Raw genomic sequence first — 18437 nt, 5'->3', positions numbered from 1 at the left:
GCATAACTTAAATAAGGAATAACGCTTTGGGAATGTATACTTGCATGTATATGTAAACACACATCTAAATAAATATATAAATTTGGCTATATTTATTTATATACATACATACAAAATGTGTCAATTTGATTTGAAAATTATTATTATTAAAAATTAGTGTTTAGCTTGTCTCCTTTATGTATGAACTGTGTCAATGGATTCAAATGCATCAATGCATTCAACCTTTTCATAGGCCACAATATAATTATAGTATAAAGCAGAGATGGAGAAAACTGTAACTGTCATAGGGACCAAGATGGCGGCCACTGTTGAAACCTGACTATGTTTCTGGCACTGGGAATGATATAACAGTTCTTAATCACATCAGCTCTAAAATTCAGTGCTCAAGGAGCTTCTGTCCTTCTCTTCTTATTCAGTTCTCACCCCAGCTCTAGGAGAGACATAACACTCTTACATTACAGAAACTGAAAACAGGACTTAGTATGTAGTCGGTATCCCAACAGGTGACACTCAGGTGCAGAGTTCTCGGTTTCCCTTTGTTCTCTAATCTGTGGTTTATTCATCACCACTGCCAGACTGGGAAGAGTGGGGTTTTTTTTTAAGTGCATGCATTAAAAGTGTAGAGAGCCGATTATGTAAGCTTATGCCGCCCATGAAATGGAGTTTAATAGCATGCGGCTATTCCCCTGTGCACATTCCGCAAGTTCATTTGAAAGTCAATTCCTTGCATCTCAAGACCTTTTCCTTATTGGAACTACATTAAACAAGATCTCCAGGTCAGCCACAAGAGACTAGGTTTTAATACCTAACATTGGATGCTGTGTAATAGTTTTATTAAGATACAGTTCAATGTCCTCACATCTGTAAAGGGGAATTTTCATCCTGACATGCTATCAATTCATGTCTGTGCAGTTGGATAGAGGGAAAATGAGCTAAAGATACTGTATTTGCCTAAAGGGAGTATTGCTCTCTAGCCCCCACTGGCAGCTCACAGTGTCTCCCTCCTCCTTGCCCTGGCCTGAGGACAGCTCTTCTTTTAGGAGTCTATGTTCACCACATAGTATAGCATTTCAAAGCCTCCATCCTTTGATTTAGGGAACAAAAGAAAGCTACGGGCCCAGGCTCTGTTCTCCGTTCTCCAGCTCTACTGCTACTGCTAGAGTATCGTACTGTAAGTCCTTCAGGGTCTCATTTGGAATAATCAGGTGATCTACAGATTCCTTATGAATAATCAAAGAACTTTTCCTTTCTATTTTTATTTTTTAAAGTTAAGTTAATCTGCATCTAATTTTCACATTGAAAAAAATGTAATTTTTTCTTCAACAATGTCAGTTTTCTCATTTTGCCTTGGCGTTGCAGTACTGGAGATAGAATCTAGGGCTTCATACATACATACATACTAAGCAAGTGCTCTACCACTGAGCTATAGCTCCAGCTCCCAGCCATCACAATTCTTAGAACTTAAAGACAAGAAAGTCTGTGACTAGTGTTGTTGGGTTTTTTTTTTATTAAAAAACAAAAAACTGTAGTGCTGGAGAGATGGCTCAACAGGAAAAATAACTTACTCCCAAGCCCAATGACCTGAGTTCAAACCCGAGACCCATATGGTAGAAGGGGAGAGCAGACTTGCTCAGTTACCTTCTTACTCTATGCATATGCTGTGGCATGGTTGTACCCACGCACACATGTGTACACATATGTGTACACATACACAAAAACAAAGAAACAAACGTAATGTTTAAGTGTAGTTTGAGGGTCTATACCTGTTCTATGGTAAGAATTATCAAGTACAAGATTGTATGTAAATATTAGCATATTTTTCAACTTGAAAGGATTAAGACCCATTCATGTGAGGGTCATTATCTGTGCAGGGTGAGCCATCATTTCTTTGTGAAGGCGTTTATAGTAGTTTACAGGCATTGGTCTCTGAAAATGCAAATAGAAACTTCCTACTTATGTTTCAAGATCATTTATATTACCCTTTGATTTCTGAGGAAGCAAGGTTTCAAACAGAATCTTGCCATACTTGGAGTGAACCTGGGAGTGTCATTATTTCCAGTGGGCTGCGCCTAGTGAAACCCATCCTGTTTGTGATTTTCGTTGGTAATATGCAATTGCTGGGTCTTCAAAGAAGTGTTGTCTTCAGGCCAACAGTTACCAAGCCCTCATATGGTGTTCCTCAGCGTCTCTGGAAAGATGAGCTGCATCGCTTAGCTATTAGCTGCCATGCTTATTGCTGCTCACGGGTACAAATGGAAGATCCAGACCAGCTACCCTACCACTCCGCCAGAAGAGCAGATGGGGAAGTGACTTGTCAGTTCTAAAGCTAACATAATTGTGTCTTGTGTTTGCTTCTAGATTTGGGGCTCGTAGAGATGTGTCAGGTACTGCATAGGAAATTTAACTTCACTATCACGTTTACCATCACAATAGTAACAGATGCATAGACTCAGCAAATGACTCCATAGATTGTTGGACCAAAGGTCAGATGTCATTTCCCAACAGTGTGAATGAATTTAACGTAGAACACGAGTTGCCAGAAGCTTCATAAAATTTTCTTTTTTGCAGAATAGACAATAAGAGCAGTATCTAATCAAAAGTAGTACTTCTCTCTTTGGTTAAGTTGACTTTATAGAGTTCATTTTACCATAGCCTTCTGCCCCTAAAACTGCTTTTACTGGAAGAATCCTACAGAGCTTCAGAGTAGAAAATCTGAGTCATAACAAGGGCAAAAGAGAACTGGGATATCAGGCAGAAGAAAGGTTCTTGCGGTTATCAGCTTACTTCTTAAATGCCTTTCCAGAGAAGTAGTCCTCCTAGTGGGAGCAGACCAAGGGGAGCATGCCTTCTGCTTCCCACTAGAAGAATTAAGCGAAACAGTTCATCTGTATAAAATCAACCTTGGCAGTGCTGCCGAGACCAGGGAGACCTTAAGGAATCTGCTGAGCAAATGCTAGTGTACACACAGTTGGCCCAAAAGCTGCAACGTGTTTTGCACACCGAAACTCTGCTCATTCCTGCCCCGTAAAAGCATGGAAGAAAAGCTGCTGCTTTCTTGTAACATGCCATTAGCACTTCCTTCCCATTGTCACTTTCTAAAGCTCCTTCAAGAAGAAGCTGATGGGCTTGTGTGCTTGACCAGCCCAGAGACCGCCGAGTCACGCCTACCAATAGCTGCACCAGCGGCTTCTCGATGGCATGTTCTGGGCTTTTCCCCATGCCTCCCACAGCACCTGCTGCCATGGTTTGAACCCTCTAAGGTACTCGAGTTAGTCTTACTTAAGTTGTTCCACTTGCTTTTCTCAACTCTCCCTTATGATACAAGAATGCAGGTCATTTCCACCAAAAGGAAAACACATGTTCTATAGCAATAGCAACTGTTTGATCGTGCTGATTAATTTAATTGACAATCTTCTGCTTCAAGTAAAGCTTCAATGTGGTGACTGAGGACTTGTTGTATTCCTGACTTGTCCTTCTAAGCCTTTTTCTTTTCTGAATTTGATTTGCTACACTTGAAATGGTATATAGCAAATGCCATCTGCTGTGTTTCTTTACACCATGCCTTCCTTGTACTGGGATCTTCCTCCGTATCTTCAGCCCGACTGGCTCACTTGTGTTTGTGACTGCAAGGCAGGAAATGCCTCCTTGCTCTCTTAGCCTGCACCACCAATTCCTTGACTGCCCTGACTTTCCCTGTTTGCTGCTGTCGTTTCTGAACTGCATGTATCTGATTTGCTTTTCTATGCCTCTGCCATGGCTGTAGGAGTTCTTTGTGAACAGTAACTCCAAGCAGGTAAGTAAGCTACTGTGTAACCCTTACTTAACATAACTCCTTGGCTCACTGTAAGCTTGAAGTCCCCTGGTTATCTTGTTAGATAGTGTAATTCAATACCTGGGTAATACATCTTTGAGATTTGACTCGTACTGGACTTTCTAGAAGTATGCCTGAAATCTGAGCACAAAAGACCTTTGCTGTTTACCCCCATGGTGCTCCATTATTTGTCCAAATTGCCTTTGCTTCCTAAACTGTTATACAGTTCAAAATCTTTCTGTTTTCTTTATATTTTTAAATGTCATAATGCATTTTTTTTAAAAGTCTCTAACTACTAATGAAATAAGTTGGCTACTTACCAAGTTATTCTATATTTTCACCTTGAACCTTGCATTAATATGATACATTCACATTTATTTTGCATTGTTTTATACCTGCTTCACTTAATTATGTCTGGCCATCATGAATGAATATGCAAATAAAATATGCAAGAAGTGTTTGATTGTTAATTCAGATAACTGAACAAAAAGCCCCCTCTTCATTGTCCTTCTGTCAGGCTTGGGAATTGCGAGGTGTGTTTGGCCTTTGGAAACTCCTGTTACACATGAAGGTGTTTGAGGGTTTTATTGCTCAGCTTTCTTGGCTGCTAAGGATTGCAAATGGTTCTGGGGTGAATGGGCCCTGCAAATGACCGGACCAGAAATAACAAGACTCTGCTGAGCTTTATTCATGGTGACAGTTCTCTTGTCTGCTGTCCATAGAGATTTGAGGAACAAAGGGACAGCATCCCTCACTGATAATTTATGCACGGTTAACAACTTCAACTTGGAAGCATTTTGTTCCTCCAAATAACGCTCTTTCAAATGTGGGTGGTCAGCTTTTCTTATTTTCTTTGTTGGGTAGACAGTAGCCTTTGTTTTGGTTGCACCACCTTCCCTGCGTTGCCTCATCATCTCAGCTCAACCCATATGTGTATGTGAGCATTGTGTGTGCGGGAACAGAGACGGGGAAGAAAAGTATGCGTCTCAAGTCTGCGTGTCCCCGTTTGACTCTGATGGATTTCTCTCGTGTTCTTTCCAGAAAGAAACAGATGCCATTGATGACACACTGAGTTCCAAACTTAAAGTCAAAGAACTGTCAGTGATTGATGGTCGGAGAGCTCAGAATTGCAACATCCTTCTGTCGAGGTACTGCTGGTGCTGAGTAAACATTGCTGGTAGGACCAGCTTTGCTCCTCGCTCAGAACCACGCGTTTGTGCTTTCGCCTTACTCACTTTGTACTGAAGTCTGGTCATTGAAGCCGCGCTGTTAAAGGGGGAGTGACACTTCTTGGCGTTACTTTTCCTGGTGAGGTCTCTCGGGCTGGATGCCAGCCTTGGTGTTTCCTTTCCAGAAGCCTAAGAAGTGAACTGACATGCATTGATATTTCCTAATTGTGGAGACAGTTTACTCCTCAAGTCACACTCACACAGAGTCAGGAGCTGTGTTGATGCTTTCCTGTTTTGCTCTGTAAAATCACCTTTTTATATTTTAACATTACTCGAGTTCATTATCTTTTTGAGTGATTTGTTTTATAAAGATATGTAAATCCCAAATCTCAGCGAGATATTAACTTAGCCAATTCAGGCTTGTTCAGAAATCTTTCTTATAACTTATAAATTTTAAGACTTTAAAACTTGAAATGAAAAAAGGAAATTGGGGGCCTTAATTATGATTGCAACTTCCGGCAATGTTTTTAGGTCATTCCGTATTGCGAGTAGCTTTTTGGTGTGTAGCTAGGCAAAGATAACTAATGCTGTTGAGGTGCGGGAAGGTGTAAAGGATGCTGATGTTGGGAACTAAAAGGACGAGCTGCGGACTAAGAAAAATGTTATATGTGCATTGAGGCTGGTGTAAGGTGACTCTCTTGGAGGGCACTAAGATGAAGAGGAGTCCTGTTACTTAACGGGCCATACACTGAGGCTTTGAACACAGAGAGCCACGGCTTGGAACAGCATAGAAGCCTGATTGTTGGCCGGGTATCTATTACTTTAAGGAGCAAATGTTTCCTTTAGTGGAAGAGAAATTGAGCCTTCATGAGATCCCTGAATTTTAATGCAACTTGTAAGGTAACTTGAGCCACCCCGTTAGCATTTCATCTCTGCTCTGGCTGGAAGCTATAGAAATGGCTGGGCTTTGTGTTTATCCTCACTTGGGCTCCATGAACCATGCCTAACTTAGATGAAGTATCTGCTTTAAGACAACTCCACTGCAAGGGCTGCTTACTTTCTTCCACGGTGCATATAATTTATTTTGTCACCATTGTTTCCCAAATACCGTTCCTGATTGGAAAATTAAGTGAAGAGTTGGGAAAAGGTTTTTGTTGTTGTTGTTTTGTTGTTAAGATTTATTTTATGTGTTTCAGTGTTTTGCCTGCATGCATGTCTGTGCACCATATGCAGGCCTGGTGCCCATGGAGGTCAGAAAAGGGTGTCAGATCCTCTTGAACTGGGATTGAGTGGTTATGAGCCACCATGCGGGTGCTGAGAAGCAAACATGGATCCTCTGGAAGAGCAGCCAGTGATCTTAACTGCTGAGCCATCTCTCCAGCCCCAAGTTGTTGTTATTTTGTTTTGATCTGAATATCTCTGCCTATACCTTGTGTGTTGCTGTCTGGAGCACTTTCAACACAGCTTGACAAAGAGAGACATTACTCTGAATCTCAATAGTGTTGAAGGCTCCGTCCATCTACTGTCTTGCTGACAGGGATTTGTTTCTTAACAATCATTATACCAATATCTATGGCAGTGAAGGGCTCTGGCTTATTCCATGTGCTGTATTTTCAAATATATGCCCACTTTAGATATCCTTTATGGCTTCCTTATGAGCTACGAAAGTTAGGTAAAGGAGCCTGCTACCCCCTGGCTTAGAGCCCAAAGCAGGTGACTCCTGTGTAGTGCTTGCTAAGTAGGTTTTCCCAAGGTCACTTGAAGCTCTTAGGAGCAGAAGGAAGAGACACCTTTAAATAGAGTGATGTGGGAAGGTCATATGTCTATCTGTTGCTTTTATTGGTTAATTAATAAAGAAACTGCTTGGCCTGATAGGTCAGAACATAGGTGGGTGGAGTAGACTCTCCCACACCAGGGGAAAAAGAAACTCAGAGGCAGGTCTGTATTGCAAAATGACCTCTTCCTGAGTACAGCTGTTGTTGTTTCCCAGTTCCTCTCTTGACATGGCAACCAGGGTGTCATAAACCACAGAGTTACTTTATTAACTAGGAGGGTCTGCCTTAAACCCGCTGAAAAAGAGCCGAGGCTGACCTAGCCTTCCATCCCTAGCATGTTGTAAGTATCTCTGAATGGTCCAATTCTCTGAGCAAACTTTTTAAATCCCCAAGCAGAACAAGCCAAGTTAAATACGATTTTAAGGTGGCTGCTTTATTCCCTGCCTTGAAGAACAGTGGAAGTTGATGTCTCAAAAAGTTGTCACCCTGCCACACACCAAGAGCACTGCCCATCTCTTAGAGCAAGGCAGGGCTAGAATCCACAGGGTCCTTGAATTACAGAGATTAAAGGCTCATTCTGAGGGTGACAGATGACACCAATGACTTGGAGGGCTGTAGAGCCACACTGGAGGGCATGCACTCCCCGCCCCTTACTCCCGAGGTAGGGTTTCTCTGTCTGATCCAGCAGGCCACGTGCACAGTGTTCTGTTAACAGGTAAATTTTCTAAATCCCGTTCATTAAAGTCTCGAGTCTCTTTGTGGGCCACATGAAGAGAAAGTTTTGTCCAGACAGCCTCTGGAAATTGAGAAGCATAAATATATACAATTTCAAAGACAAGCCCCTCCATCAGAGTAGCTAGTGAAAGTCAAACCCCATGCCTTTGACTCTTGTTCTCACTCTGGGTTTCAACCCCTTTGTTTTTAAATGCAAAGCAGAATGGCTCAAAGTAATTTCTTCAACCTGGTGTGAAAAGACACAGAGCTCATTTAGTTTTCTCCTGTGAGCAGGATGGGGGCCCTCATTGGGGTCTCCAAGCCTACGAATGAGCATTCAGTCCCGGGGACCCACACGACGAGGGAGAGGTAGCTCCCACAGCTGTCCTCTGACCTCCACGCATGTGCTGTGGCACGTATGCACGCACAAGCCCAGGGATGAAGCAATGAAGTCATAAGAAGCAAGGCCCTTCTGGTGGTTTCCAGCTGGCTGGTTTTTAGTGGTGGCAATTTTAGTCTCGAGTTACTGCCCTTTCCTTTGCCTTGTGTGGCCACACTATGGTACCAGTGCTTAAACTGACTCAAGAGCCTGTAATGTCCTAAACCAAGGGCTACCCAGCGCCTTGACAGCGAAGAGCTGGTGCTGCTGCTGTGTCTCCTCTGTATTCTTCATGCAGACCAGCTTAGCTAAGTTGTTCCACTTTGCTGGTGTGGATTTTCTATCGTGTTATTCTGGTGAGCAAGCTCATGAGGCAGTGACTATCTCAGGATGGCTGAAACAGCTGAAGGATTGTGCCAGGGCCAGCCTGTCTGTATTCAGCATGGGGTGAAGATGGCACCACAGCCCAGATTTTGGGTGGGGGGTTAGGTGGACTGTATTTGTCAAATGGTCAGTTTGGTAGTTTTGCCTAGATGATATATTTTGATTTGAGAACATGAGATGGAAGACAATGCTGTTTGAACAGTAGCACCCCAAATTTGTTTTCTCTTTACTGCTCATTGGTGCGTGCAGCAAGTGTAGCTGGCGTGGCAGGGCGGGAGTTTTAATTAGGACAGGGTCTTTATCCTTCTGCCTGAGTGAGAGTCCTCCATCCATTCACTCAGCTTGCAGGTCGTTTGTGAGATGGGTGGAGTGTGTGCCTTGTGTCATAAGAGTTTTGCTGGTGATATCCCAGCCCTCCCAAAAGTTATAATCACCTTGGAGATAGGGATACATATTCCGGTTCTTTTTCAGTTCCCTTGGGCCTCATTCTGTCATGCATAGGGATGAAACTTGGGTGGAATAATGTGGATACGAATTGGGAAGTGACAGTGACCACACAGAGTACTGCTTAAATGATCTACTCACGGCATGTGCCTGTTAGGGTTACAAAAAGTATCACTTTTTAGAATTTCTCCAGGAGAGAGATCTGCCTTGAGTACCCTTGAGCCCCTGCTGTGCCCAGGAACTCCACCCAGAGCCTTCCGTGGATTGTTTCTCTGGATACCCCACATTCCCTTACCTGTGTTAGGTTGGAGGAGAAAGACATGTGACTGTTATGTGTACAGATAGAGCAGACAATTCCAGATTCTGTTGTTCCAACCGAGAGAAGCATTTTGCCCCAGTTATGACTCTTCTTATATTGAATAAAAACATTCTTTATGTTTAAATTTCATTACGGTTGTGTTTTAAAGTGAGTTGTTTCTTATCCTGACTTAAAATACAAATTCCTAATTAAATTATTATATTTGAATTTATGGGCAGATAAAAACAAAAACAGAAAGCAGTTTTGTGTTCCAACATCGGTCCTTTGGTGTAAGGTGCTAACTAGGAGAGGGCATTTGTGTTGTAAGGCAGCTGTGTGATGTTGACACATCACTTGCATTTTTATATATAATATGGAGCTGATATGGTATGTCTGTGGTACACCTGTAGTGTATGGTATGTCTGTGGTACACCTGTAGTGTATGGTATGTCTGTGGCACACCTGTAGTATATGGTATGTCTGTGGCACACCTGTAGTGTATGGTATGTCTGTGGCACACCTGTAGTGTATGGTATGTCTGTGGCACACCTGTAGTGTATGGTATGTCTGTGGCACACCTGTAGTATATGGTATGTCTGTGGCACACCTGTAGTGTATGGTATGTCTGTGGCACACCTGTAGTGTATGGTATGTCTGTGGCACACCTGTAGTGTATGGTATGTCTGTGGCACACCTGTAGTGTATGTCTGTGCCACACCTGTAGTGTATGGTATGTCTGTGGCACACCTGTAGTGTATGGTATGTCTGTGCCACACCTGTAGTGTATGGTATGTCTGTGGCACACCTGTAGTGTATGTCTGTGGCACACCTGTAGTGTATGGTATGTCTGTGGCACACCTGTAGTGTATGTCTGTGGCACACCTGTAGTGTATGGTATGTCTGTGGCACACCTGTAGTGTATGGTATGTCTGTGGCACACCTGTAGTGTATGTCTGTGCCACACCTGTAGTGTATGGTATGTCTGTGGCACACCTGTAGTGTATGGTATGTCTGTGGCACACCTGTAGTGTATGGTATGTCTGTGGCACACCTGTAGTGTATGTCTGTGGCACACCTGTAGTGTATGGTATGTCTGTGGCACACCTGTAGTGTATGGTATGTCTGTGCCACACCTGTAGTGTATGGTATGTCTGTGGCACACCTGTAGTGTATGGTATGTCTGTGGTACACCTGTAGTATATGGTATGTCTGTGGTACACCTGTAGTGTATGGTATGTCTGTGGCACACCTGTAGTGTATGGTATGTCTGTGGCACACCTGTAGTGTATGGTATGTCTGTGGTACACCTGTAGTGTATGGTATGTCTGTGGCACACCTGTAGTGTATGGTATGTCTGTGGCACACCTGTAGTGTATGGTATGTCTGTGGCACACCTGTAGTGTATGTCTGTGGCACACCTGTAGTGTATGGTATGTCTGTGGCACACCTGTAGTGTATGGTATGTCTGTGGCACACCTGTAGTGTATGTCTGTGCCACACCTGTAGTGTATGGTATGTCTGTGGCACACCTGTAGTGTATGGTATGTCTGTGGCACACCTGTAGTGTATGGTATGTCTGTGGCACACCTGTAGTGTATGGTATGTCTGTGGCACACCTGTAGTGTATGGTATGTCTGTGGTACACCTGTAGTGTATGGTATGTCTGTGGCACACCTGTAGTGTATGGTATGTCTGTGGTACACCTGTAGTGTATGGTATGTCTGTGGCACACCTGTAGTGTATGGTATGTCTGTGGCACACCTGTAGTGTATGGTATGTCTGTGGCACACCTGTAGTGTATGGTATGTCTGTGGCACACCTGTGGTGTATGGTATGTCTGTGGTACACCTGTAGTGTATGTCTGTGCCACACCTGTAGTGTATGGTATGTCTGTGGCACACCTGTAGTGTATGGTATGTCTGTGCCACACCTGTAGTGTATGGTATGTCTGTGGCACACCTGTAGTGTATGGTATGTCTCTGCCACACCTGTAGTGTATGGTATGTCTGTGGCACACCTGTAGTGTATGGTATGTCTGTGGCACACCTGTAGTGTATGTCTGTGGCACACCTGAAGTGTATGGTATGTCTATGCCACACCTGTAGTGTATGGTATGTCTGTGGCACACCTGTAGTGTATGGTATGTCTCTGCCACACCTGTAGTGTATGGTATGTCTGTGGCACACCTGTAGTGTATGGTATGTCCGTGGCACACCTGTAGTGTATGGTATGTCTGTGGCACACCTGTAGTGTATGGTATGTCTGTGGCACACCTGTAGTGTATGGTATGTCTGTGGTACACCTGAAGTGGTCAGCAGACAACTGTGTGGAGTCAGTTCTCCCCTTCCACCTTTACCCAGGTTCCAGGCATTTAGTTCAGATCAGCAGGCTTGAGCTTGCTTGCTTTTTGCCTGCTGAGCCATCTCACTGGCCACTGATACCATCAATTCCTGTCTGACCCTGAGCAAATCCCTGGCCATCTTGAGCCTGTTTATCTAATTAGAACAAACAAAAAATAGACTGTCACAGCTACTTTCACAGTTAAATGAGATTAAATATATGAAAATTCCTTACCTATGAAGTGATCACGAATTTCATTTTATATATAATGCACTCAACTCTATAAGCACGTGTATGGTTTCCAAACATATCAAAATCTATTTTTCACCTGGCAGCACCCCTGGAACTCCCCTGACATGCAGTGAGGTCAGAGGCTGAATTCTCTCCTCTTACCCCCAGTTTGTGGGTGCTGGATGTAAGACCATTATTCCCACTTTCCCCCACCTCCAGCTTTCCCTAAGGAAACTAGTAATAGAACATGGCAGCTTGTCCCCGTGGCAGACGATAGAACGTGGCAGCTTGTCCCTGTGTCAGCAGAACATTAAAGAGCCCTGAAAGAATGTTGAAGCTGTTTCAGAATCCTTTTTTAGTTCTCTCTGTTGTCAAGAAATAAGCCTTGGCTGAGATTTTGAGAAAAACCATACTTGAAAATCGGCAGCTGGTGTAGAGGAGTGAGTCGTCTTGTATTAAATTGTAACAATCACAACCATGTTATTAACAGAATAAAATATGCTTTCTCCAGGTTGAAGTTATCCAATGATGAAATCAAGCGGGCAATTCTAACAATGGATGAACAGGAGGATCTGCCCAAGGACATGTTAGAACAGGTGAGCTGCCAGACAGCTTTCAGAGCCTAAATAATACTATCAGCTGCCAAGAAGATACTGAGAGAATCTGCTGTTGCTAATAGATTATTGTCTCATCTCTGAATTGAGAAGGCCAAACCTGACCCCCATGCATTCCTTAAAGGGTCTTTATTCTCTCATTGTTCCCCAGAACGATAGTTGAGAAAGGAAGTTTGCAGGTTGTAAAACGGGGATAGAGAGATAGCTCTGAGATTAAGAGCGCTTGCTGCTCTTTTAAGGACCTGAGTTCCCAGAATCTACATTGAGTGACTAAGTCACAATCACCTGTAACTCCAGCTGAAGGAGGTCCAACACCGTTTTCTGGTGTCTGAAGGCTCCCATGTCGCATGCCAGTCCCTACTCTATCCTCACTCTCGAAAGTAAAAATAAAACAAGATCCTGAACAAGTCTGCCAAATGCCCAGGATCCACAATGTTAGAGTCTGTCCCTTAAGCTTCATTTAAATTATTGTCTTAATATCTCATAAAATTCTGCTGGGATTAGTGGGAAAATGTGTTTCAACGGAGTGTTAAAGATTTCATGAGTACTCAGATCAAAAACTACTCTGCGAACTATTAATTACTAAATTTGCATTTTGGCTCATTATTTTCACAAGCACAAAAGCCTCTACTAAATCCCTAGCGTAGCCACCTGTTCTACATACACAGTCACACCTGTTCTGCACAGCCACACCTGTTCTAGGCAGTCACACCTGTTCTGCGCAGTCACACCTGTTCTGCGCAGTCACACCTGTCCTATGGGGACTGAGTTGTTTCCTGAAGCTAAGTCATGTCTCTTTTATATGTGGCATCTTGTGTCATAAATGGCAGTAAATCACAACTCCAGGGCTAGCCTGTGGTAATTACACATAAGTAGCCCACATCAAGTGTCCCAGATAGAAATCTTACCCAGTTTAATGGGTGATTTGTTCTGCTGCATTTCTGCTTAGCCACTCTGACTATATCATGTGTGTCTGACTATATCATATTCCAAGAATTTTTATCTGTCTTTGCCCCCCTGGTCCCTTGGAACTTGAAAGTGTCTGAGCTTTGTGGTAACCAATGGCTGTAAGGATATTCTTCCTTTCTGTCTCTCATCCTTGGGACACAATTGGATTTTGAGTGATCGGGTCTAAGGTTTGTGTTTGTCAGAGCCAGGTTCACTGCAGGTCATTTGTGGGTACCAGCAACCATGACTACAGGCTCACCATAGCAACCGTGTACATACTCAGCTCTGAGAGTCTAGGCTGTCTTGTGTCTGGAGTGGTGAGATCACTCTTCGTGGATTGTCCCTCCGTCTTTGTGTGCATTTTGCCACGGAAATCATGGAAGACAACAGACTCAGAACAGGATAGAACTGCTGCTGGAGTTGTCCCGAGTGAGACCCTCACACTTGGCAGCAGAGCAACTTATCAGGCTGCCGTTAAATTTTTTATTTAATTTTCAAAATAATTAATGACTCTTTCCTCATGTCGCCTGTGATTTCGTGTGAATGCACAGTTTAAAGTGCCCCCGCCCCCAGTTCAGAGGTGCCTCCAGATCCCTGTTCTTCCTCCTCTCACCACACAGCTGCCCCAGCTTCCGGGGGACCCCACCTTCAAGTCACTTCTAGGAGTGAAGAACTGTGTGCAAAGCTGCTTTGGTCCTTCTGCCTTAGCCTCTATGACAAGGCCATTTGCTTAAAATTCTACAGGATCTGTTTACTGTGAAACTGCATCCAGCAAAATTCCTCCTTGAGGGAAAGGATTGCAAAGCTCTGCCAAAAGGGCTTGCGGTGCAAATAAGACATACTCCAAATAAACAAGGGAGACAGTCTGTCCACTGATGCAGCATCTGGCCAAGGACATTTTTGACCTGGTCTCTCCTGATAATTCTGTGAGCTTCTTGCTCTCTGCTCCGCTCCCACGCTCTTTCCTTCCCTCCTCTTTATACTGTCCTTCTGCCTGGTGTTCTTCCACGTGCCTCTCTTCGAGACCGATGTTTATACCGCTTTTCTTTACCTTTGTGTGGAGCCTGCAAGAGGTTCCACAGGCATTCCATGCTGCATGCTGCCTTTGTGTAGGTCTGCATGAGGGCCACAGGCATTCCATGCTGCATGCTGCCTTTGTGTAGGTCTGCATGAGGGCCACAGGCATTCCGTGCTGCATGCTGCCTTTGTGTAGGTCTGCATGAGGATCACAGGCATTCCATGCTGCATGCTGCCTTTGTGTAGGGCCTGCATGAGGATCACAGGCATTCCGTGCTGCATGCTGCCTTTGTGTAGGCCTGCATGAGGATCACAGGCATTCCGTGCTGCGCACTGCTGGTGGCTGCTGTGTAGGCCATGGCTGAAGTCAGTGAGCCCCTCTTCTCAGAATGCATGTTTCCCGTTTCCAGGTGCTTCCCTAGCTCCGTTCCCCTGGGAAACCACCCCCATACAGTGTGTCACTTGCCTCCGCTTGGCAAAGGGCTGAGGCTCTCCACATGCCTCCTCCTGTGCTCTTGGAAGTCACAGAAGACATGGAGTGGTGGTGTTTCCCTAATCATAGACCAGTGGCGAGCCTGGCAAAGGGGAGAAGGGTGTCTAAACCAGAAGTGAGGTCCCTAACGTAGAAGACAAAACTCCAAACTAAAAGGAAAGGAACACCTTCATCTTCTTTTCTCCTTGAGCTACAACCTTCCCTATGCAGAGGAAGAACAAGAAGCTATGTCCTATTCGGTGTCACCATTTGAGCCTGGCAACAGAAATACCTAGAAACATACCTGGCATCTGCTTTCATTTATCGCCCCTCTGCCCCTTTAGGGCAGGGGAGCTGTCCTTCCTAATGCCCTGAACATCCGTTCCTTCTAGTCAGGAGCCCATCTGGATTGGCTGCTAGCTCACCCTCTGAGCTCTCCATCTTCAGTGAGTGCACACACAGTGCTGCTGTCTCTCTCTTCCTGGGACTCCAGGTTCTGGACAGCCAGTTCGTCCTCTCCTCCTGTCTACTCAGTCCACTGTTGTTCCTCTTCTTCACCTCTCTTAAACTGCGATTGCTGAGGACATTGCAGCTTCTCTGTCACCCAAGCCAGAGGACGCTTGGCAGCTCTTCTCTTCACTGGTTTCTTGCTGATGTCCGAAATGAATGCCACTTACTCCATAGTAAGCATTGTCTTAGACGTGTGATTCCACATAGCTTCTCCATCTGAACCTCTGTTGCCTCCTTTCCACTTACTCCATAGTAAACATTGTCTTAGACAGACATGTGATTCCACATAGCTTCTCCAACTGAACCTCTGTTGCCTCCTTTCCAGGCTCCTCCTCCCCGTGTCCTCATCCCTTGAGTGCGGGTTTTCTTCAGCCCCCGAACATATTCTTAGTGGAGTGCCGCCTCCCAGCAACGCCTTCTTCTCTGTAATGCCAGTTCTCCTTTTCTGCAGGCGGCTCCTGGACCAACTGCCTTTCATGAGTTCCAGCTCACATCTGAAAGCCTATCAAATGAGTACCTCAAATCACATCACGTTATGGGGAGGATCTCATTTTGATGGGGGGGAGGGAAGCATCTGATCTAGAAACCAGCCTGCATGCACATCTGCACAACAAACACAACCCTGCAAATGTGTGTGCTTTGAACAGCAATTAGACACACAGGCTAGTAACTCAGCTTCCCATATTGTTGCTCTTTTTCCCATTTCTCATTCTCATCCTCCAAAATAAAATATGAAATAAAAATATAATATTCCCATCGTTTCCCTCACTGAGCTCTACCTGAAACAACAAAGAAGGTGGAATTAGAGGAACAGAAAAAATAAGCAAATTGAATGAAAAACACAAATGTAATTATTCATTCCATCATGATATAACAGGAAAAAAAATGTGTAGGACTCTGGGAGTCAGCGACCTGGGTTCTGTTCCTGACAATTATGTGCGCGTGCTCTGTAATGCAGGCTGTGGGCTGACTCTCCACAGAGACTCAGTTTTCTGGTCTTCTAGTGAGAGGGTCGACTCCCTAGGGCCCTGCTAAGCATACTGGTGGGAAATGTCAACAGTTCTTATTTGGAAGGTGCTAGAGAATAGAAAATGCTTCTTGGGCCAACTTAAAGCTGCTATCAAGTCAGCATGTAAATAGCCGTTTCTTATGCCTTGATCCCCAGCTAGCAGGGCTTGTAACCTCAGCAAATGTTAGAGTTTCATCTTGTAGCAAACTGGCTGAAAGGATAAAAACCTACTGCCAAGATTTCTTTTCTAACCCTTTAATACATGCTTGCACTTTTAGCTTTTGAAATTTGTTCCTGAGAAAAGTGACATTGACCTTCTAGAGGAGCATAAACACGAGCTGGACAGGATGGCCAAGGCTGATCGGTTCCTGTTTGAGATGAGCCGGTGAGTTAGTTGGAAGACCCTGGAAATGAGAGATGCCCTTTGCCTGAGTGAGGAACTTACTTCTAAACTTCAGTTCTAGATAAATAGCTTGGCCCAGTTACAGTATGGTTTAGTTCTCAAATCTTTCCAAATTGGAGCTGTATGGAATGTGTTCTTTGCTTGTGTGGGAAGTTCTTGCCCTGGGTGAGCCAGTGTCCGAGTGTCTTTGCAGCTGTCCTTGGGGCCCGTGGGCTCATGTGCTCTGTCTTTATTGTGTTGTAAAGTTCCCTGGGTCATTCTCACTAACACTTTGATGTCTTAGGATAATAGCTCAGCATCCTAATACCATGACATCTCAGGTTTGTTGAAAAGTTAGAGACTCTAGCAATGTTAACATTGAGCCCCCACAATGACTAAGACATAGGCAAACATCGCTATCAGTCACGGTACTCTTCCATGGGGTCTCGGCAAGCTTTCTGAACACTTTCCCAGGAACCCCCTGGAGCAGCCCTGTTCTGTAATTGGGTTTGGTGTATGAGCTTCATCTCTTGGCCATTTCAGGTCTAGTGATGAACTGATTCCATGCTAGAGAAGGGCCAGGGGTCTGAAATCCGGTAGCCTCTGGGGCAGAACCCTTCCCCTCTGTGCCAGCAGCCTAGAGCTGGCTCTCATTCTGCATTCCGGCTGTGGCTAGATTTACTTCTGTTATCCCCCATAACATGCCATGTTGGAGGCTACTGTTAAACAAAGGATAGCTTTGGAATTTTGAAGCTACACCCTGCAGCCCTCAGTGTAGACAAGCTAGTGACCACCGGAAATAGCTGTTGCATCTCAAGCATGACCAGATTTTTGCAAGTGTTTTCACATGTAACCTTCCTAGCAGCCCTGCCTTAGGGGCTTCCAGGAGAGAGGTCTCCTCTTCTTCTACCCTCAGGGAAAAGGAGACTCAGGTGGACCTTTCTCAAGATCACCTGATCAGGGGCATGTCTGGGCTGCAAACCTAGGTCTACTGGGGGAAACAGAATGGTTTTAGAGAAGGAGCTGATCTCTGGACACTCTACTGAAACTTCTATCATGAGCTTGTTAAACATGTCTCGGAAGCTTCGTGCAAAGGCACTGTGACCCCCACTAGCAGCAGCAAGAATCTTGTAGTTTAGGCATAGATCAAAGACCAGGAGGTTCCCTGCTCCCTGTAGGCGCTATGGTTGCCTGCCTTCAGGAGACTGGCTTAGGGAGCTGATGGCAAGACAGAAAGGTCTGGGAGTGGGTCCGGGGAGTGTATGACAGACACAAGTCTTTGTAAGTCTTGCCAAAGGCCAAACTTCATGAAAAGTTAAGAGTCTTGAGAGGAGTGGGGGAAAGTGAAGAGTTCACATTTTCACGCCTTTTTATCTCTTCCGTTTTCACAAGAGCTGTGGGTATTGGGAACGAAGTTTGAAGTGAAGTGCACCAGGCAGTCGCCCAAATACTCCATGCAGGCTCTAGAGAAATGGTCTCTCATCCTGAGTGTTAATCAACCCACCTCGCTCTTACAGGATTAATCATTACCAGCAAAGACTGCAATCATTGTACTTCAAAAAGAAGTTTGCGGAGCGTGTGGCAGAAGTGAAGCCCAAAGTGGAAGGTAAAGCCCAGGCACCGGGCACTCAGCAGGAAATAGTGTTTGTCTTAAGTGCCGGGTACAACTTTGAGCCAAGTGCACAAAGTAAACAGAATGGCTTTGGTGGTGTTTAGCTGAAATCTGCTTAAATTCCAGTGGGTGGTCGTATAAGGTCTGCACCTGGCCCACTTTGGCCTGGCCTAGGCCCTGGAGCTCCTGCACACCTCCTGAGCTTCCCCAGGGGCCACCGTTTTGACCACATGCATGTGGCCAAGGGACGAACTTGCCATTCCTAGCACTGAACCTATGGTTAGCGTCCCCACATCAGTGCCTGCCTCGGGTCTAAGGGTAGGTTTGT

At 44.7% G+C, this 18437-nt stretch overlaps 1 protein-coding gene across 4 annotated transcripts in view; it reads left to right on the top strand.

Annotated features, from left to right (window-relative positions):
- The window catches only part of Daam1 (dishevelled associated activator of morphogenesis 1), a 157323-nt gene that overhangs the window by 123367 nt on the left and 15519 nt on the right, over positions 1–18437 (top strand). For 2 of the 4 annotated variants that reach the window (XM_075948883.1, XM_075948882.1), the window contains exons 16-20: positions 3764–3793; positions 4853–4959; positions 12057–12141; positions 16394–16500; positions 18015–18103. In XM_075948883.1, coding sequence (XP_075804998.1) covers positions 3764–3793; positions 4853–4959; positions 12057–12141; positions 16394–16500; positions 18015–18103 — 418 coding nt within the window. The remainder of the gene's footprint in view (positions 1–3763; positions 3794–4852; positions 4960–12056; positions 12142–16393; positions 16501–18014; positions 18104–18437) is intronic. The other 2 variants (XM_075948885.1, XM_075948884.1) reach the window with 1 other exon arrangement.

This window comes from Microtus pennsylvanicus, chromosome 14, assembly GCF_037038515.1.
Source record: "Microtus pennsylvanicus isolate mMicPen1 chromosome 14, mMicPen1.hap1, whole genome shotgun sequence".
In the NCBI taxonomy this organism is placed as follows: Eukaryota; Metazoa; Chordata; class Mammalia; order Rodentia; family Cricetidae; genus Microtus; species Microtus pennsylvanicus.
The sequence above is the reverse complement of the archived record's forward strand: the minus strand, read 5'-3'. Positions and strand labels throughout refer to the sequence as shown.